General features: G+C 35.7%; 1 protein-coding gene across 1 annotated transcript; it reads left to right on the top strand.

The window, feature by feature from the left end:
* The first annotated feature begins 19 nt into the window (after positions 1 to 19).
* LOC306874870 (cysteine-rich secretory protein LCCL domain-containing 2-like) lies at positions 20 to 22,058 on the top strand. Its single transcript, XM_079425161.1, has 15 exons — positions 20 to 149; positions 2,624 to 2,957; positions 6,128 to 6,246; positions 7,478 to 7,610; positions 11,771 to 11,886; positions 12,222 to 12,322; positions 12,412 to 12,579; positions 12,813 to 12,873; positions 12,957 to 13,023; positions 13,114 to 13,244; positions 13,346 to 13,389; positions 13,975 to 14,047; positions 14,161 to 14,236; positions 18,760 to 18,890; positions 20,219 to 22,058. The coding sequence occupies exons 2-15, from the start codon at positions 2,703 to 2,705 to the stop codon at positions 20,268 to 20,270; spliced, it is 1,527 nt and encodes a 508-aa protein (XP_079281287.1). The 5' UTR covers positions 20 to 149; positions 2,624 to 2,702; the 3' UTR covers positions 20,271 to 22,058.
* The last annotated feature ends 279 nt before the right edge of the window (positions 22,059 to 22,337 follow it).

Here is a 22,337-nt window from a genome sequence, read left to right as displayed (position 1 = left end):
GAGCTGCTTCCACAGACTCAGTCCGAGTCACCAGCTGCCAAACAGAGTCCACTACTCACACTTGTTTGGCTTTCAAGGAACATACTCCAGCCGCAAGACTCAGAGCTGCAGCAACCTCTGGGATCGCTCGTGCAGAAGACGCAAACTAGGTAAGACGTGTCTCTGACTGTGCATTATATGGAAGTTAAATTAATCATATGCATTGATTAACTGATGCATTTAGTCAATTAAAATAGGATGTGCAGCATCAGGGGAGGAGCTGCTTTTTTCCTCCTTTTTTGTTAATGATCCATTAATAGTCAGAATGTATCTAATGCTCATTAATCTGCACATAAATTTGAGAGCAAGATGCATCATGGGCATCATTTTGGACATTAGTTGCACTCATTGTCAGTTGGAAAATGTGCATGTGGTTGAACTGTCATGCTTCATCTTATTCCATTTCAAACTTTAATGCTCGTGAAAAGCACAATGTGCAAAACCAACCAGCATTTAGCCATATAAAGTACAGATGGACCACCTGGCATGTTTTGGCTTGTGTTTATGTGGACCAGGTGCCCCGCTGGCGTTTTCCTGGCTGCTTAGTCTGTCACGGTAGTATAAAACTCAGGAGAGAGATGAGATGGCACTGAATGTGAACTAGAAAGAGAAAGAGAGACAGAGCGGCAGCTGGAATTGAAGGGGTGACTGTGTTTACTCAGACCGGTGTTGGATGTCAAGGCTCTGCAGAAAGAGTCAGAGAGAGGGAGAAGTAAATTACAGAGCCATGAGAGAAAGATTTGGATTACTGTAGGTCCATTACGTTTCTGGAGTTTAATGTTTGGCTCTTCAGCGGTTAGATTTGTGGGCTAGAAGTGGCCTCTATAGTCATTCACTAAATAACTCAAATTCACTTGCTCTTCGCTCCCATTCTCGCACACTGTTTGATCCTGGATAACTCCATTCCCAGAGAAAGTCAGTCCGGGACAGAGAAGGACCTGCTTTGATTAATGTGTGAATGGCACAGCTGCTGAATGTGGATCTGTTCTGCTAATGAATTATCCATTGTCACCTCAGGAAATTAATGAGTTTGATAAACAAAGATGAGTTTATGGATAGATCGTGAACCTGCAGAGATCAAACAGACCTGCTGGTCCATCAAACTAAACTATCTAATCGAAGGAGATCAGGCTTATGGTTTGATCTTTTGAGTAGTAATGAAGATTACAATGGGGTTTTTGTTATGGGAGGCTTTGATAGTAATTGTTCTGTAATGATGGGGATATTGGCTTGACAATTGATTATGGCATACAATAAACATCCTTCTAATTGGAGCACAAACTATTAATTTGCTGTGGATCAATGTGGGCCACGTCTTCCTCATTGGTTAGTGCTGCTCCAGTGAAGATAGATGAAAAATTTCATCTGAGCAATCTCTGCAGGGAGTACAAAAAGAGCAAATTAGATGTAATGTCTGTCATATTTCATCTCAATATCATAAGAAACAAATGTGGACTTACATTTTTCTTAAAGAAAATGAAGCCTATTTTAGGACCATTAAGATGTTTTGCATTCTGACTTTATTATTATTATTATAAATTAAGTAAATTATTTAATTATTAATGAATTCATTGATTAATTATTAATTAATTTAGCACAGTTCTCATTGCTGTAATGTGGAAAAAAGTGTATAACATCTGAATAATCGTGATATTATCTGTTGCACATTTAAATGTACTTTATGGTGATTTAAAAAACTTTTATTTCAATATTTGTACAGTAATAGTGATACAGTAAACATGATTTGATATTGCAGTAAAAATAACCACTTTAATTCATGGATATTTAAAAAACACGATTTGATATTTTTACTGTGATATAGTGATACAGTTACATTTTTATGTGTTACAGTAAAGATGATAACCACTTTAAAAAAATGTATTTCATTATTTTTACTGTAACAGTGACAGTTTATTTTTTTGGGATTACAGTAAAGATAATCAGCGCTTTAAATAAAAAAAACATTCTATTTCAATTCTTTCACAGTAATAAAGTGATTCAGTTACATTTTTAGGTGTTACAGTAAAGATAATAACCATTTTAATTTATGCTAATTTAAACTGAAAACACTGTCTATCAGCATTTTTACTGTAGTAGTGATACAGTTAACATGATTGGGTATTACAGTAAAATTAGAAAATGAATTCGGGAAGAAACTGTCATGAAAGTAATATCCCAATTAATCTTGTTTGTCTGTCTTAAAATTGTGCTTGTTTTACGCAAAATGACTTATTTAGGGGTGAAATGTAACCTGGACTTGTTATTGTTAGATTGACCTAATGGATAAGCATTAGTTTAAGCAAAGAAGCAGTTGCTGCACTACATGGATGGATGCGCCTCATGTCGTTCCAGAACAGCAACCCTCTATGATTGTTGTTATTGGATTCTGTTTGTGTTCATATATTTGTGGTGCATGTTTAGTCAGGATGCAATAAGAGAGACTAATGAAACCAATTTAGCAAATTCTTCTTTGAAGCACTGATTTCTCTTTGTGTGTAAACACATGGACGTGTGTTTACTATCCAGCGTTTGCTCCGCCAACTTTCCCAACGCTTGTCCTCATGGAAACCATATTTCTTTCCAGATTTTTCAGAACAGAGCCCTGAAGACACGCTCACACAAGGCAGTCTACTGTAGTCCGACCTGAAGGCATCACCGCTGCCATGCACAGGCTCGTTTCCATTGCCCTGCTATTCCTGGGTGCCAGTTTGGCTGCTTCCCTCTTCCTTCCTGACTCTCTGGAGCTGAGGCAGCTGCTGCAACGCTACCAGGATGAGCTGGAGCCCAACGGCACAAAAGCCGATGTGCCTTTACGCACTCGCCGAGCCATCAGGTGGTCAGACAGAGAGGAGATCCTGCAACTGCACAACAAGCTGAGAGGAGAGGTGTACCCGACTGCATCCAACATGGAGTACATGGTGAGAATGGAACACAGTTTGAGTCATTTTACACTCGCAAACAACCAACTCATTTTATGATATACTGTAATATTGAGGGTCTGTATAAAGACTCTAAAATGAACTGAGCTGAAAACTCAGGAGGTTCTGTTCCAAAACCTAGAGAATCGCCTTCATAGAAAGCATTTTAGGCCATCATAAGTGTGCTGTTTCAAAAAGTGGGGAACAAAGTTATGTTGATTTCTAAGATCTTATTTAAGATCTTATGTTGTCAGTGCCAATAGCCTTGCGGTTAGTGTGCCGACATACAGCGCAACTGTGCTCACGGCGACCCGAGTTCGAATCCCGACTCGTGGTCCATTGCCGATTCCGCTCCCCTCTCTCTTCACCCAAAGCTTTCCTGTCTTCTCTACACTGTCCTGTCCAATTAAAGGCCATAAATAAATCTGTTTAAAATGCTGAAGGAAAGATTTCGATGCGACAAGCTGAAATTTTCCACACAAGATGGCAAATAAATCGAGAGAATTATTGATTATAAATACAAAAATAATCATTCAATACCAAAAAGTATCAAATTCAATATATTTAAAAATGCATTACTCTTTCCAATATTTTGCGCGTGCTATGTATTCCTTTATGAAAAAGTACACTTTAGCATACCTTTTAAAAAAGTACTTATTACGGAAAATAATATACATTAAAAGAATATACTTGTGTTAAATGAATGTAACGTTTTCAGACACTTAAATACATGCTAATTGCAAGTAAATAAAAATGTGTTATAGTTTAAATTGATATACTTTTGAAACTTGTATGTCATGTATTTAAATACATTTTTAATTACAAATTTGCAATTATGAAATTTCAATTTAGTGCATTTAAAATATATTTACTTTAAATGTAAAAATTAATACATTTCACTTCACTTCACTTTACATTTCACTTCACTTCACACTTAATAACACAGTAAGGAAAGTATACTCTTTTTAGGTACACTTAAGTGACATTTTATTTCATTAATATTATCAATTATGTTTTTAAAAACACTTATTATTTGAAATGTACATTCAATGCAATTAAGCGCACTTCTTTTTCACAAGGATTCGTTATGCTTATTAGATTATCACACTGTTACCTAAACAACATGCTAGCATTAGACTATTGGAATCAGTAGTTTGTCTAGTCTCCCAGTGCTGTCTATGAATAGTCAAATCAGTCACTTTTGAGGCTCGATTTCAGTTAGTATCCTGCTTTAAAAGGTAACTGTCTGTGTAGACAGCAAGACAGTTCTCTATTCATTTTCGACTGTAGGCATTTTTTTAAAAATCGACCACACATGCCGAGAACTGTACAAAACCAGCACTTGTTCTGCATTAATGACCCTGATTTATACTAATTGCATATTGTGTTAGCAGCATTCATCATTTTTTTTTCTGGTGCAGTAAATATCTTTAGGTTTGTGTAGGTGCCAAGTACTGGCTTTATTGGAAAAGACATGTTGAGTTTACAAGTGTAATCCTGCCAGCGTGGTGCAGTGCTTTTTTACTGTGGAGACAATTACACTGAGTTTTAGCTGCCTGCTGATTCAGGAGCCATGACACTGATAGAAAACAGAGTCAAAGATTAGTGACATTACTGGACCGGAGATGAGGCTTCAGTTATGTGACAGAAACGGCAAGTATGTTGCCTTCATTTTCAAGTGCTAAAGGGATTCCCTTGTGAAAAAGAAGTACACTTTAGAAGAGTACTTATTATGGAAAATAATATACTTAAGTGTGCACTGAATGTAATGTTCTTGAACACTTAGTTGCATGCTAAATTAAATGAAAATGCATAGTAGTTTAAATTAATATGAAATGCAATTAGTTGAACGTAAGCGTTTTTTAACTCACTTAAGTAGGACTTAAGTACATCTACATGTAATTTCATTATTACATCTATTTTCTGGAAAATATGGCGTACTGCTGAATTTACTAACAAGCATTTATGGCAAACTAAAATATAATTTAATTCCATTTCTAGTAAAACTTGTAAGTAATGTATTTAAATATATTTGAAATTACACATTTGTAATGACAAAGTTGCAATTTAGTACATTTAAAATTTATTTTAAATGTAATATATAATAACAATTCAATACAATTCAAATCAAGTGCTTTAATATGTCAGTCAACACATCAAAATGACACTTTTGACAAAATATTATTAAACTGTAATGATAAAATCTACTAAGAAACACAGTCATGTAAATGTACTCTTAAGTACACTTAAGTGGCCATTTATTAAAAAAAATTTTCAAAACGCTTTTATAATTTGAAGTACACTACAAGTGCACATTTAGCACAACTAAGTGCACTTCTTTATAGGTATAGTTATAGTTCAACCAGAAATGACAATTTTGTCATCATTTACTTGACCTGGCAAAATATCTTGGTTCAGCTGAGCATAAATGGAAAATGCATTGTTTTTGTGGACTTTTTCCATGGGACTTTTTAAGTAACCATAGGTGTACTAGGGACCTATAGAGAGCACAGCCCTGCTTTATTGCTGTTTCCTGTGTACCTTTGCGTATGGTAATTGAACGTGAGTTTAATGTTGATGTAGTGAGTTTTTTAGGGGAAAGATACAAAGAGCAAGGGCTTATGGTTAATGTAGTTGAGTTTATGCCTTTGAGAAAGACAGGAGTCTACCACAAGCAGGGGTTTCAGAACCGCTGCCAGGCCTCAGCGAACAAGTAAGGGTTTCAGAAATGTGGCTTAGTCCCAAACAGCACCTTCAGAACTGAGGTTAGAGAATGTGTGAGTGTTTGTACCCATCATGCAGTTGGAAATTTACTGAGAGTTCCTCAGAGGTGAAGAACCCTGTTCTGTGGTGCAAAGTGAGTCCTCCCTCCCAACAGGTGGAGAAATAAGCTGGGGAAATTTGTCTCGTTTAACCCTGATTGCTGGGGATTTACAATGGATGTGAGCCAGGCTCTGATGTGTGTGCATGTAGCCAATATTTTAGTTGTATTGGGCCTGATTCCAAGTCCAAAAGTGAAGATGAAGAGTCAGAGGAAGGCAAATGCAATTATCTGGGAATAAAACTCAGCATGTTCAGTATTTTGTTAAAGTCTCAGTGCAAATATATGGGAGTTATGGACTCTGTGTGTTTTGCTGGTAGTTTTATTTAGTTTGTGTGTCTATGACCAGGTTTGGGATGAACAACTGGAGAAATCAGCCACCTACTGGGCAGGACAGTGCCAGTGGGATCATGGACCTAAAGACCTACTGATGTCCATTGGGCAGAACCTGGCAGTGCACTGGGGAAGGTATTAGCGCAAACGCATTTACTTACGTCACATCAGCCTGTTCCTGTAAAGTAACCATGGTGTTAACAATGCCTTGGGAAACCACAAGAAATTTTAAAACTGTGATTTCCAGGCCTAAAAAGTCTGGAAAATATGTTTTTCTAAAAACATATCTTTTCTTAAGGCAAGAAAAGTTATTCATTCAGATTAGGAGACATTGTTTGTTGTATTTAAGACTTTTGTGTATTTAATTTGATCATTTAATAAAATCTTTTTTTTACATTTTACATTTACTATTATGCATTTATCTAAATCACCTTAAGTTGCAGCAACTTTTAATAACATTTCGCAGGCAAAAGGTTTCCATTGTCCTTTGTCAGTAGTATAGGAACCCATACTTTTTTCATTTTTTTTTATTGTGTTTTTGCATATTGTATGAATTTCATTCAATTCATTGTATGAATTCATACAAAATCAACAATATAGCAATATATGCAATAGTTTCCCACGAGAAAACATAACCATTTTACAAGGTGGCGATTTCGTATGAATTCGTAATATGTAAATTCATTTGTGCAATGATTTTTTAGTAAGAAAAAAACATTTTGGTCCACCCCTCCCCTAAACATAACCGTCAAAAGCAAAAGAAGATTGAATGAAAATGTACAAATAAGATCATATAAATTCATACAAAATAGCTGAAACATGCAAGCTCTGCCCAGATTTAAAAAGTAACTCAAAAGTAATGTAACGTATTACTTTCCATGAAAAGTAACTAACGTAATAGTTACTTCTCCAATATTGTAATGCATTACTTTTAAAAGTAACTTTCCCCAACACTGTTTACATTGCATCAAAAGTATACAGTTTATCAGTTCATGCATTCACTAGCAATTTAAACCCATCACCCTGGCACTGCTAGTGCTATTTTCTACTGTTTGAGCTGAAATTCACTTTATTTTTTACTTGAAATATTATGGATAAGCATCCACAATAAGTGATCCACAACCAATCACCCAGGTGAATTTCCTATTATTTTTTTAATCCTTATTCAGTAATCAAAAGAAATGAAACCTGAATATAGTCATGGGTTTGACAAATGCTGCTCTTTAAGTTGCTTTGTGTAAAAACATCTACCAAATTAATTAATGTAAATGCATTTTACAGATAAAACCCTATTGATGTAAAGATTGTATGTTACTGTGGCCTGACATTCATAATTGTATTATTTATTTCATTTCTCTCCTGATAGGTACCGCTCTCCAGCCTACCATGTGCAGGCCTGGTATGATGAGGTGAAGGACTACACCTACCCTTACCCACATGAGTGCAACCCCTGGTGCCCTGAGCGCTGCTCTGGACCCATGTGCACCCACTACACACAAGTGAGTGAGAAAGACCAGTTTGCTTACAGTTTACAATCAATTATCCCAGTGGGACTAAACAACATGACATTGTTTATGGATTTAAACCTCGCGTGCGAAGGTGTGCACGTGCCAGCTAGCGTTTCTCCTCACCAGCAGAGTTTAATAAGTTGCATATGTGACCTGCATTAAAACAGAAATTTAGACATCTGAGCTAGTCTTAAAAATATGTGAATGCAATTGTATTACAAAATATCAAATCAAGTGGTAATTAAAGAAAGGTAGAACAAAAAAAAAAAGGTTTGTCAGGTATGATTTACAAGTACATACAGTATTTAATTTGATTGAATTCTATGCAAAATTAAGGGTAAAAAATATTTTGACATTTCCTGGATGTTTATTGGGGAACTGACTCCATCCACTAACATCACTTTTGGAAAAATTGTAAATTAGAAATTGTTACAGAAACCATTTGATTTGATATTTTAGTGTCTAATTCTTATATTATAAATGAAGCTTAAAGGTGTAGTTCACCCAAAAATGCAAATACTTTAATGAAAACACTACTATATTTTTAATATTCTCTTGTCATTTTTGTCCATCCCTTGAAAGTCCAGTGAGGTTTGTTATTGCGCATCAAGCATGTACTGTACGGTTTAGATTCTTTTTACCATATTTGATGTGCTCTATGTATGTACACTGATGAATGTTTATATGCAAATTAATTCTGTTCATCTTATAAAGCGAAGTGTCTGTTCAGAAGACTTGGATTAAACTGCTCGATTCACTTTTATTGTACTTTTCGAAGTGGCAAAGATTTGGTTGCATGAACTTTCAATGAAGGGACAGAAATCTCTTAAAAATATCTTCATTTGCATCTTTATGGGTTTGGAACGACATGAGGACATGTTGATGATGACAGATTTTTCATTTTTAGGTCCCTTTAAGTGATGTACTTTAGCTTGGGGACCAATTCTCACTCTTAACTAACTATTGACTATGACTTTTGCCTCAATAAACTCCTAATTTGCTGCTTATTAATAGTTCGTAGGTAGTTGTTTATGTATGGGGTGGATTAAGAGATCTAAAATATGGTCATGCAGAATAAGGCATTAATATGCAAGCAAATAAACAGCAAATATGCTAGTAATATGCATTAGTAATTTGGATAATATGCTAATAAGCAACTAGTTAATAGTGAGAATTACTCCCTAAACTAAAGTGTTATCAAGTGACAAAATACTATTTAGGGCCACTTTTGGTAGTAACGAATGGATTTTTGTGGTTCTTTTTTTGAAAATGGTATTTGAAAAAGTAATGTGGATACTGTCAAAACATATGGAACATGCCAGATCAAACAGATGCAATGCACAAAGAAAAGGAGAGCAGGAACTAGACACCAACTAAAGTTCAAGACAGACGACAACAGAGAAAACTGAGGACAAAAGGAGGGGTTGAGCAATAGCCTCGTGTCCTCAGACTTTACTTTATCGCTGGGATGAGTTTGTGAAAATATACATTCGCTCAACTCTGAAAGCAGGTCACAAGCATCTGGAAGCCGTTCCCAGACTCCTGAATCATTTTCCTGTTTGACCCGAATTCCTTTGAAGATGCAGAACGCAGAGTCGTAGGGGATCTGCGCCAAATCCGCGCTGCGATTCTCCCCGTTGCCCTCCTCTCTCACGTGCTGGATGTGGGAGAACACGTCAGGAGAACAGGAGACCCCACGATCTTCTCGGTGCCAGACGGTCCCTCAGGGTTAAGCTTGAGTTTGTGTTTTTTATGTTTTGCTATATCATTGTCCCATGGCCAACACCGTCTGCGGCCTCTGCAGAGGAAGTGCATTCCCGAGGGAGTATTGAGACCTCGATTGCGTTCTACGAGGTTATATGCAAACCACTTCGGTTTAGCAGTATGTACAAAAAAAAAGTCTGAGTAAGCACTTCCCTTTCATTTCACAGTCAAATGGTTTGGCTCGTGCTGCAGGGCTGCACCCGGTGAACTCTATTGTGTTTAACCGAATCAGAGAGGGCCTTGACCGCAGCTCAATGGGCTGCACGCAGGCATTACTTTATTTGTATGGATAAGAGTGGATGAAGGGAAGTTTTTCAGGAAACTGGCCCGGTCACACTTGAGGTGCTTCTCCTTCCGCCCTACAGGGCAGAATGAAAGAGGGCAGTCTCTATTCACGGCCCCTGTGGCCCCATCAATCTACTGCTGCTGCCCCAGAGCAGAGACCACTTCCTGCTGGGGAACACTTCCTCCGCAGAGGGGAGTCAATATGGATGTCTTTTGTACGGTATCGACAATAACAGCGTAATATGTGTCTTACTTTGGTCAAATACATTTTTTGGAATATTGTATTTTTTTTATGGTGAATTGACAAAGATGTTTGGTGCTATTGAGGAGGGATACAGGTAAGGTTAGGAACATGTTTTGTTGTATAGTTAAGTGTAAGGTAGACTGAAAAAAATGATACCAAATTATTTTGAGGTAAGTGGTTGCAAACAATTTATTTTAGATTTATATTTAATTTATTTACATTTAAATATATATATATAAAAAAGTTATTCTAAACTAAAATTATTCAAAACTAAAAACTAAATTTAATTAAATGTAGGTAAAATAAATTGATTGCAACCACTTACCTTAAATTTTTTTAGTAAATTAAATTAATATTTTTTTTCAGGGTAGGGGTAGGGTCATCAGTGTAATCGATACAATACATGAATTAATTACAGATCCACAGCTGGTTTTAGCTGGTCTTCCAGCCTGGTCATAGCTGGTTGTAGTTTTTGCATGCTGGTTTTAGAGGGGTTTTGACCACTTCTTTAGGCTTCTGGGAGAGCAGCTGACCAACCAATTACCAGCAGCTGAACATCTTAGCCAAGCTAGGAGACCAGCATAAACCAGCTAAGACCAGCCAACCAACTTAGGCTAGTCTTTTTTTTCTGTGCAGGGATGCTGATATTTTTTAAACATAAGTACAATGCAAAAAACGTGTATATATACACAACAAGTGCATTGTATTAGAAAATCGCTGCCTTGCTTCTAGTGTTTTGTGGTTACCAGCTGATGGAGTTGTTCTTAGAGTTTTTTAATGCAATGCTAAACAGCTGCTAGGGCGTTTCTAGGGGGTTGCTAGGGTGTTATAGATTGTTTCTAAGTGGTATTCTAGATGGTTTCCAGGTTGTTTCTGAGTGGTTGCTAGGGTGTTAGAAATGGTTGCTTACTGGCTCAGGTCAAAAAGAGCTTTTACCACATTGCTATACAGTTGCTAGGGTGTGTTTCTATGGTGTATCTAGGTGGTTGCTAGGGTGTTCTAGATGGTTTCTTACTAACTCTATTTGTAGGAGTGTTTCAATGTTTACAACACGATAAAGCATTAACTTTTAGCAACACTCCTGGATATTTGAATTCTGAACCGCCGAAATATGTACCAGAAACACAGAAATATATGCCTGTATAAACGTAATAAAAACGTCCCAGGGTCACGTATTGAACTCGTGTTTTAGCGCCACTCACTGGACATTTCACTTTGTGTTATTATGCATTCAGAATCATAATCAGAATGAGCTTTATTGCCAGGTATGTTTGCACATACGAGGAATTTGTTTTAGTGACAGTACTTCCACAGTGCGACAGAATGACAGCAGGACAGGACACAGATAATACAAAAATAATGTACAAATATGCAAAATAGCACAAACACAATATACAAAATAGACAATTCAGTATGTACAGGTATGTTAGGTGCAAATTTGAAATGTAGTAAGTATGTGTGTGTTAAATAAAAAATAAAAAGTATGATAGTGTTGTGTGTTTCATGTTTATTGTTAAGAGTTCAAGTGTTCATGAGATGGATTGCCTGAGGGAAGAAACTGTTCCTTTGCCTGGTCGTTCTGGTGCTCAGAGCTCTGTAGCATGTATTTCCAATGAGCCTATAGATTTGGCTTGGGTCCATTGTCAGTGTATTGTTCAATGGGATGTTTTGCTAATTTTATCATTATCCTGATGGAAACTGTAACTACAAGATTGCTTAGAAAAGAAATAACACATTTCTATCAACATTCCACTTACATTCGACTTACATTTCCGTATTTATGAATAAATTCATTATCCTGAGTATAAGCAAGCACATTAGCAGACATTATTAATAACATATTTCTCTTCATTTTCAGCTGGTCTGGGCCACAACCAACCGTGTCGGCTGTGCTGTTCACACGTGTCCACATATGAATGTATGGGGAGAAATCTGGGAGAACGCCATCTATCTCGTCTGCAACTACTCACCCAAGTAAGACCAGATCTTTCTGCTAACGTTTATTCACTTAACACCAGATGGTTAATTACTATTCCTGATGATGAGCCTATGGAACAAAACTTTCTTAAAGCAAAGTTTCATCCTTAGGAAAATGGAAAAGTAAATGGAGAAATTTAGGAACGGAAAACATGGGCAGAATATGCTATTCTTTTCCAAGCTAATGATTTAATTTGGCAGCTGGGAATTGTTTTCCTTAATCAGTCTTAAGATCCGTGAGAGTATGTGATAATGTGTTTTGAGTGCTCAGTCAAATGTGCAGATTTTGCAGTCGTTTCCAAACTCATGCTGAAGCCGTGCCTTATTTCTAGGGGGAACTGGATCGGGGAAGCCCCGTACCAACACGGCCGCCCCTGTTCCCAGTGCCCACCAAGCTATGGAGGAGGATGCAGAGACAACCTCTGCTTCAAGGGTGAGCGCTGATAGATGAATGATTATAAAGTAATAACACATGGAAGTCTAAATCAAATTTTTTGTTTTATTTTGTGATTTTGCTTTTAGGAGACCCTGAACGTCATGAGTCTCCAGATATGAATGAGGTGGAGAAGCCGCAGGAGCCTGTACAGCCTCGAACTACTCCAACTAAGCCTCAGCCCAAACCCTCTTTGCCCCAAAAACCTGCAAATGCCAATCCTTCCTCAACCAAGTCTACAAGAACTACCTATCTAGGTTAGTGTGAATAATATTACTTGAAATAATGAAAAAAAAAAAAAAAAATACTATTATTTAAAAAATATATTGATATTTATCATTTTGAATTATTTTTTAATTAAATATAATTAAAAATAAATTATAAAAAATTATTATTAGCATTTTTATTATTTTACAATTATTTAAATTTGTACATTTATTTAAATTAATTATGATAAAAGATTTTAAATTTCTACTATATTGCCTTTCAGCACAAAACATTAAGTGTGAGACAAGAATGAGGGAAAAATGTAAAGGAGCAGCCTGCAACAGGTCAGTGTAAAAATAGTTTGATATTTCTTTAAAGATATGTTAAGTACAGCAAATTTTACTGGTGATTTTATTTTATTTTTAAGGTACAACTGCCCAGCAAACTGCTTAAATAAGAAGGGGAAAGTGTGGGGAACACTGTACTATGATGTTGTAAGTTATACTTTGAGATTTCACATGGTCCTGTTTAGTGGGTGATGTTAGATTTATTTATTAATTCTGTTTTTTCTCCTATTATTTTAGCAATCGAGTATTTGCCGTGCTGCTATCCACTATGGAATAATTGACAACAATGGAGGCCTTGTGGATGTTACAAGAAAAGACAACTTCCCTTTCTTTGTAAAGGCAACCAAGAATGGCATAGAGTCATTCAGGTAGTCTAAACGTTGGGATGATATCAACTCAGTTTGTCCACAATTCACTGTTTGAATGGGAGTTATTCAATCAAATCTGCATTGTTTGATTTTCTTTTCAGTAAATACAAACCTGGCAATGCATTTACAGTGTCGAGAGTGGAAGGTGAGTATTTTTATTGTCTTATCTTCATAAATATTGAATGCAAATATTCTCTTTTTTTTACAATATGAAATCAGAAATGGTGCATTTATGGATTTGAAGTTAATATATTGTACAAATATATAATGCACTAAATTGCAGCTCCATCGTTAAAAAAGTGTGATTACAAATATATTTAAACGTGACATACAAGTTTCAATTGGAATAATATTGTAGTATATTTTAGTTTATCATTAATGCTTGGTAGTACATTCAGTTGTACACTTTAACTACTTTTCAAAGAAAATATTTTATGAAGTTAGATAAAGATATTCTTGCTGGTCAAACACACGCAAATGATCAACGAATTGCCTTTTATATAAATTTAAACTATATTTAATTGCAATTAACATGCAATTAAGTCTCCTAAAATATTGCATTAATTTCACACTTAATGTTTTTTCCATAATAAATACTCTTTTCAAAAGAATGCTAAATATGTAAATGCAAGTATTCTCAATAATATATTTTTTCCAGTATGCACTTAATTAAAGCTACTCAAATGACTGGCAAATTATCTTTAGAATCATGTATTTTCCCCTTCTTTAGAGCAAACAATAGACTGCTACACAACAGTGGCTGAGATTTGTCCCTTCAAGGCATCCACCTCTCATTGTCCAAGGTACCATTCAGTGTATTGCAATATTCGCCATATACACTCCAATATCAGGTCAAATGTGTGTACTTTCCTTCTCATAGCAGTGCACCTTACCAGTTTCCCCTCTATCTCATCAGAGTCTTCTGCCCAGCTAATTGCATAAACGAACCTTCATATTGGGCTCCAGTCGTCGGCAGCAACATCTACGGCGATGTAAGTACCTGACTGTTCTTACATGGCTGAGAGAGGGAGAACAGGCATTTGTAGTCAGGCACTTATGAGTGCTAAAGTGAGCGTGCTGCTCTCGTGGTGAGGGTCGACCGCGGGAATTGTCTGTGTGAGTCTAAAGGGAGTTTTCGGTGAAGGTGGCCTCCATTGTCACCACTAATTTCTCTCGCAGAGTTTAGAGACTGACCACAGAACAGCAGCTGGGAGAGCAGCTCTCTTACACTGACACATGCATGCCTGAGGTCAGGACTTGGCCTTACGGACCACTTAACTGTTTAGAGAACAGCTTGCTGTGTAACTTCATCATTGCAGAGGTTCTTTACTAACTTATTAATCAAAATTATGACACTAATGCATTTGATAGCCCATAAAGAAGAGCACTTAATTGCATTTAATGTGCATTTGTAGTATACTTAAAAGTATACTTTTAAAAGTGTTTTATTTGCAGATAATATATTCCTAATGAAATAAAAGGTCACTTAAGTGTACTTAAAGAGAGACTGTTTCTTAACACACTTAAGTACACTATTAAACTTTGTGATAATGTCCATTTAAATCATTAAGTTTTATTTATCTTTTTCACTTATCACTTTATTTGATGTGTTGACTAACATGCTAAAGCACATGGAAAATACTTCATTATAATGTTAATTTTTGTGTGTTATTCAATATTGCATTTAATGTCAATATATTTTAAATGCGCTAAATTGCAACTACATCATTAAAAATGTGTAATTTAAAATATATTTAAATACACAACATACAGATATCAATGGAAATGACATTAAAGTATATTTTAGTTTATCATAAATACTTGTCATCACATTCAGCAGTAACTTTAACCATATTTCAAAGATAATATAAGTAATTTTAAAATGACTTATACAGATGTATTGAAGTGGGACAAAAAAGCACTCTATGGTTAAGCTAGTCACATTTAATATAAATTTAAACTATAATACATTTTCATTTAATTGCAGTTAACATGCCATTAAGGATTTGAAAACATTTAATTCAGGTTGCGCTTAAGTTTATTCTTTTGAAGTATATTATTTCTGTGATAAGTACTCTTTTTTTTTTTACTATATGCTAAAGTATGTCTTTTCCACATAAAAAAGGCAAAGAAAAGAAGAAAATAGTGTCAATTACTATTATGTAATTCCAAACCTGTATCATTTTTTCTTCCATTTAACACAAAAAGGAACTTCTGAAGAATATCCTAATATAATGAATGATGACTATTCATCAGCTGGATTCAGTGGCGCAGCAAGTCAGCCCCGGGCCCATATGCAAAAACTTTGTACGCCCTATTCCGAGTTGTGTTGTGTTAAAAATAGCAACAGGTAGCGCTAGTAGCTCACCGAGTGCAACCATTTTACGTCATCAAAATAATGGTGCCCCCCATAGTCCAAAATATGTATAAAACGATGTGATTTAAAAAAAAATAACAAGTCTTTGATGGGTTCTCTACTACATATTTCAGTAAGAGACTTAATTTACGTTATATTAAGCCATAATATTAAGCCTTAATACCCAGGGATCCCTTTAACATTTTCAAGTCCATTCATTATACGCAAGCCACCCAATAATCGCAATAAGCTTAGTGCTTTTTTATTATAACACAAAGTCTCATCCTTCTGTCAATTTTAAGATCAAATACAAACAATAAATGTGTTTTGCGCACTTTTATTTGTAGTGAGGTAACTATATTTGCCTCAGTTCAAGCGGCATGTGAATCAATGATATTTAATGTAATAATGATATTTTCCTCTTTAATATTTGCAGCACGAAATAAACATGAATAAATATTTGAATGCATAAAAACAATTTAATACAAACAAATGTCTCATGAAATCGATCAGAGTTTCAAATACATCTATAAGCCTACTTTTTATTGCAGTTTTTCGTGTTAAGAATTTTTATTTTTTTGCCGAGTATAGGTGTAATTTTCACATTAACTTCACGCAATATAACATGATTTTATTATCGTAATTTTGACTTTATTCTTAAAATAGTATGACGTTAATCTTATTTATTTAGTTAGTTATTTTTCAGGGTGACACTAAAATGTGCTGTAAGCTATTTGCACTGCATGCAAACACAATCTTGGCACAGCAGCCCAAAAAACAAAACAAAACCAAAGTAAAAAATAGTATGAAGTTGACGATCCTGACTCCCCATATCTCCTCATTGGACGTGCCTTTAGAGAGAAATGCATCTTTACGGATTACATAATGAAAGAGTTTTTAATTTTTGATTTGAATTATTTCGTTTTAAAGTAGTAATTTATAGCATTCTATAAATATATTTATCATGTCAGTGAGGCAAGTATTTGCTGAGTTTCGCTTCAGTTTTTGTGACGCGTTCCTGCTCAAGATCAAGACTGCAGAAAGCCACTCTGTTTATTTTCTTTATTTTATGACGGCGTACTATAATTTTCCACAAAAAATAAAAATAAATGCAAGTGATCTCGCTAGCGCCTCCATGTCCTTCAAATGCCCATGCAGGACTCTATATTCGTTCCCTTGTTTCAATTAAAAGTTCCCCCTCGGCTCGGCGGGCCTCCAATCTGCCCGGGCCCATTTTCACCTGCATACCCAGACGCTACGCCCCTGGCTGGATTCATTGCAAAGCTCTGAATCAAACTGTAAGTTTAATTTACAACAATTCGATGGTCAGTCTTCAGTTATTTCTTAATTCAACTTAAATCAGGATAATTAATTGATGTCTTCTTCTCAGAGAGCTAGTGTGGATCGGCCTGGTTGTGTAGTGGTGTGTGAACTCAAATGAACTTATTGCCTTTTGGCCCTTTTGGCTTGTTACAGCCACATTCCTGTGTAAAAGCTGAGCGTCTGTGTAGCTGGCCTTAGATCAGAGCACGCTTTCCAGCAAGCATTAATTAATCCTCATTATTCAATGGTTTGGACTAATTTGTGAAGGTAATCTTTGTTTGAAAGTGAATGAGCAATTGGATGAGTATTATAAGATAGCGACACACAGACGTGTGCGATGAGCTGTGCACTTTCATTACTTTTCATTACTGAATGGCTTTGTGGACAGAAGCAGACAGGATTGAACCTTCTTTCCAGGTTAAAAGAATAAAACCTGAAGGTACACACCGTTCCAGAGGGTTCACGCACACTAAGCTGCTCTGAAGCCAGGCAGTTTTGCCTTTTCTGGAGCTCTTGAGCTCTGGCCTTGCTCTTGTGCGTGCCGTAGACATCGAAGTGATGTCATTTGTCCAGACTGTTTACATCTCAAGGACTGTGGAATTGAGCGTGGAGAACATAGTTGCATGGTGCTATGGACAGTGTCATTATTACTGTTGCTCACTTACGACTTGTGACCAGATTTTAGTCTTGATTTACAGCCTGGAGGGGTTGAGTTTATTTATTTTTTTAAATAAAGGTTCCAAAAAGAACATTTTGTGCAATGGAAAGATTCCATAGATGTTAAAGGTTCCTCTTGGAACCATAGATGCCAATGAAAAACCTTTATTTTATAAGAGTGAAATTGACAAAAGACAGGGCCAGTCTGCAAATTTTGGTCAGTCGAAGTTGACAGATTTCTCTGTGATTGTGTAGTGATGAGTACAGACTTTTGACTATGATTCCATCCAGTGTGTTTCATATTTTGAGCTGATTTTAGAACACATATGTTTCTTTGTGAGTTTGTTGTAGAACAACTTGTAGTGTGTGATCCTCAGTCGTTCAGTTACTCTCTGTAGAACCTGAATTAACCTCGCTTTGCCATAAAGAGGTCAAATTACTTTATATAATTGACTGTTTTAATTTTTTTTTAAATAATATTTTTTATTAATAAGCATCAAACTAGTTTTTAAATATTTAGTTTTCTAAGAATTAATTATAAAAGATTATGCCAAACTACTAAAAATATAATTTTTTAAAAATATGTATTTTCAAAATGTATTTAATTTCTGAAATCGAAAACATGCCCATCATAGAAGAGGTATATTTAAGTCATTGTATGTAAAAAAAAAATTTTTTTCATTAAAAATGAAAGAAAAAAAGAGCATCATGCAATGAAAGAAAGAAGTGTAGTTTGCTCACCAAAGCTGCATTTATTTGATCAAAAATACAGTAAAACAGTCATTTTGTGAAAAATTATTATGATTTAAAATAACTTTTTTTTTTATTGTAATATATTTTAAAATGTAATTCTTTCCTGTGATGCAAAGCTGAATCAGCACCATTACTCCAGTCTTCAGTGTCACATGATCCTTCAGAAATCATTCGAAAACTGTTTATTAATAATAAATAATTATGCACCAGTAGTAATTGCAGGGTAAGCATAAGGTACATCTTTCAAAAACATTAAAAAAATCTTAATTACCTTTACACTGGTAGTGTATACACTATAGTATATAACAAAAAAGTTTGTGTTTTGAGGAAGCATGATATAAATCTTCCAGCATGAAGGTCAATGGAAGTACTTATGAACACTGGCATGTCGACTAAAAGAATACGCTTTTGTCTCCTCGTATCCAGGGCTCCAGTATCTGCCGAGCAGCTATCCACGCTGGAGTGATCAAAGCCAGCGGCGGCTATGTGGACCTCCTGGCTCTGGATAAGAGGAAAAGCTACACCGGGACCTTGAAGAATGGCATCCAGTCCGAGAGGTACATGTCCTGTATCTCGCTTCACCTCTGCTCTCGATTCCTCCCTTCGCTTTCTCTCAGTAACTCAATTCAGTGGTCAGACGCCATGATGGGCCAAATCTGCCTGTGGCACGTTAGTGGTTGAAGAGTAATGGTGTGGTTTCTCGTTGAGGATGGACCACACAGGGGATCTTTGCTTACTCTCCAATGCAAAGTGCTTAAATCGACAGAATCGGCTCCAGTGTAATGAAATCTAACACTTGAATCAAACACCATCATTGAAGGAATCGATCCTGGCCTCTTAAACGCTTGCCGGCCTTGACCGGCCTATAGACTGAGCACAGTAAAGCCATTTACTGACAGCTTGGGTAGATTTCCTATTCATATGATGCAATCTAGCAGAAATGGGGGGTAGCCAGTCGTGTGAACTTTGCTGTTTTAACAGGGAAGTATTCACATGCTCTCCATATTAACACTGGAAAAACTATTGGTGTCTGACTCAGTCAAGGATAATTACAGCACATTCGATGCCAACGAAGCAACCGATACACCAACATCTGAAGGCCAGTCCATTTCTGAATAAATAAAAAGGCCAAGAGCAGTAGTCAGTAATGAATGCTGGAAGAAATCTGAATGAAACCGCAGCACGAGATGAGCACTGAGCCAGTGTTAATGCCGTGCTTTCCAAAGCTAATCTAAAGCATGTACACAAATCATTGATGTCGATTAGAGAGCAATGATACTCAATGAGTTAAGAGGACGGTCAGACTAGACTGACCCAAAGTTGAATCCCTATTGTTTCCTTTCTGACTGTCACTTAACTGTATTGAATGAGCATTTGTAATGTACTTCAAATCTTAAAGGTATATTTTTAAAAACTGTACTTAATACAATATTAATTAAACATAAGGTCACTTGAAGTATAAATTGTTCTTGAACTACAAATGTCAAAAGTTCTATTTTAGAGTGCATATTATTTTTTTCATATATTTTTCACATATTTTGTCATGCTTTTAAAACGTACACTTATTTTGATGTGTTGACTATCATACTAAAGCACATGCAACATGCTTTAAAAATGTTTCGTTATTTAATATTACATTTAAAGTTCATATATTTTAAATGTACTAAACAAATGTGCAAGTCCTCAAGTTGATCAAAAAACCACTCCAAAGTTTAAAGTTCATCTAATTGCATTTAATATAAATTTAATTCGTAATCATTTTCATTTAATTGCAATTAAGTGTCTGAAAACATTAAAATAATTGACTTTAGTGTGAACAAGTGTGGCAAGTGTGTGTGCGTTTTAAATAGTTTGTTAACTGTTTCTTTCTCTTTCTTTCTCACAGTAAAACCAATACAGAAGGCGGTTCGTTCCGTGTCTTCGCCGTTCGAGAGTGAGACGGCACTGACGGGACACAAAGATCACCGATTTGCTCTCGAAAGTCAGGATATGTCAGATGAAATGCAACTTTTGGACAAAAGAGACATTTACAGAAGCCCAAAGGATCTGTCGAAGTCTGCTAGCTCAATCCATGGGCTTCCAAAGGTCTTATATACAAGTGTGAATAAGATTTTTGCCCACACATGCAGCTCTTAACAAAACGCAGTGTGGTATAATTGGTATTTTAACAGCGATGCTGGTTTTAATCGTTGTTGTTTTTTAGATTCAAGTAAATCAGTTTATTTTTTGATTATATTCTGTCTTGAATACTTTTCTCATTTACATACAAAATGCATATTGATTACACTGTATTTAATCTGTACAGATATTTTGTTGATTTATCAGGCTCATTGCGTGCTTCTCGTTTTTTGCTTTATTTCCTAAATCATTTTTGGAAGCCGGAGCTGGAATTGGGTGTAATAGTCACACCAACTTTTTTGCTTTGAGAGATATTTTTCCCATTCAGTTTATAGTAAAAAAAAATCCAACCAACTCCACGATGAATCACAAAATGACAAACATACGAAAATATATTTTTGAGCTCAGAGCTCATGGTACGTCTGTCTTAAAAGTTTATGCTTTATTGTTAAAATAATTTTCTCTATGAGGAAAATGAGTGGGATTTTTACTTCCGGAAACTTTTGCGCTCTATTGCAATAATAGTTGAGTGTGTACAGTGCAGTAGGGGGGGATTTATTGGACCTGAAGTGGGCAAACAAATGCTTCGCAGAGAAATGGCAAAGAAAAAGAGGCAAACCTCCAAGCAAAAGAATCCTTTCCTTCATAATGCATGCGAGCCTTCCAGGGTCAACAGTACTCAGACATTATGGTAAAGGTGCAAAACGATTGAAACAATGTTCAATCCCAGGAGGATTAAGAGTCACTGAGTTCATGTTTATGCTCATCTTTCATTATGGTACCTTCATTTTTTATTATTATGCCTCCTTCAACCCCTGCTCAGAACCGCAAATTCTGTGGAACAGAACCAAATATTTATGAATGTGACACATGATATGTGCCCACTTGAGAATCGAACGTCTGTCAGCGTCAAACATATTCCTGTTTGGTTAAGTGCTATACACAACCCAGAGCTTGTCATTACTGCCAAAAGCAATTTCATTAGAAGTTTAACTTTATTTTTTATTTTGCATGAAAAAAAAAAATGTTTTTCATGAAAAGTGTGCCGAGCCGACTGAACATCAGTTTGTTTAAACCACTTTATACTGCAACCTAATAAAAAGGTACTTGCGCTAAAAGCCATGCCTCTGAGGGGAAAGAGACTGCTGTATATTACCAGTATGCCTACTTCTTATCTTAGTGCATATCTCTTAGTTATTGTTCAGATTCCAGGATTTAGACTTAATGTGGATGCTCTTATGAAATAAGGGCTGTGTAGCACAATAATCCCTTTGAAGGCTTCCGTTTTGCTGCTTTTTACTTTTCACCTACTTTTATTTTCTTTGTAACTTTCTTGAATTGTTACCTCAGTCTTGTTGCAGCGATATATGAGTATTGATGTTTTTAGGGAAATCATAAATGTTTGTACAGTACAATGGTTTGTGTAAATATTCAGATTTGTGCTTTGTTTTCAAGTCCGTAATGTAAAAGAATGAAAGTGTATGTCATCTGTGCCTTTTTAAAGCCAGAGGATAATTGTTTTTGCACAAATTTAAAATGAAGACTATAAAATCTATGTTATTAAGATGATGTCTGTATTTTGTTTCATAAAACATGTATTTACGTTACTGGGTTTTATTCTTTATTTTATTTTGTGAAATCAAAACCATATCAAAAAACTCCCCTAGACCACCCAAGCACTGGTTGACTTTTCATACACCATTTTTTTTCCGTGAATAAAGAGTAGTAGGAGTATACATATCTCAGATATTTCAATATAAATGATTTAGGCTTCAGTCAGGGTTATCAGTGGATGCATTTTATGTTATAAAATGAATTCTTGGTACAAATATCTGAAAACAAGTACTTTTTGGAAAAGAGATACACTAAATGAGGCCAGTCCAAAT

Source organism: Barbus barbus (assembly GCF_936440315.1).
Source record: "Barbus barbus genome assembly, chromosome: 1".
NCBI classification, from domain to species: Eukaryota; Metazoa; Chordata; class Actinopteri; order Cypriniformes; family Cyprinidae; genus Barbus; species Barbus barbus.
This window is presented reverse-complemented; position numbering and strand designations above follow the sequence as displayed.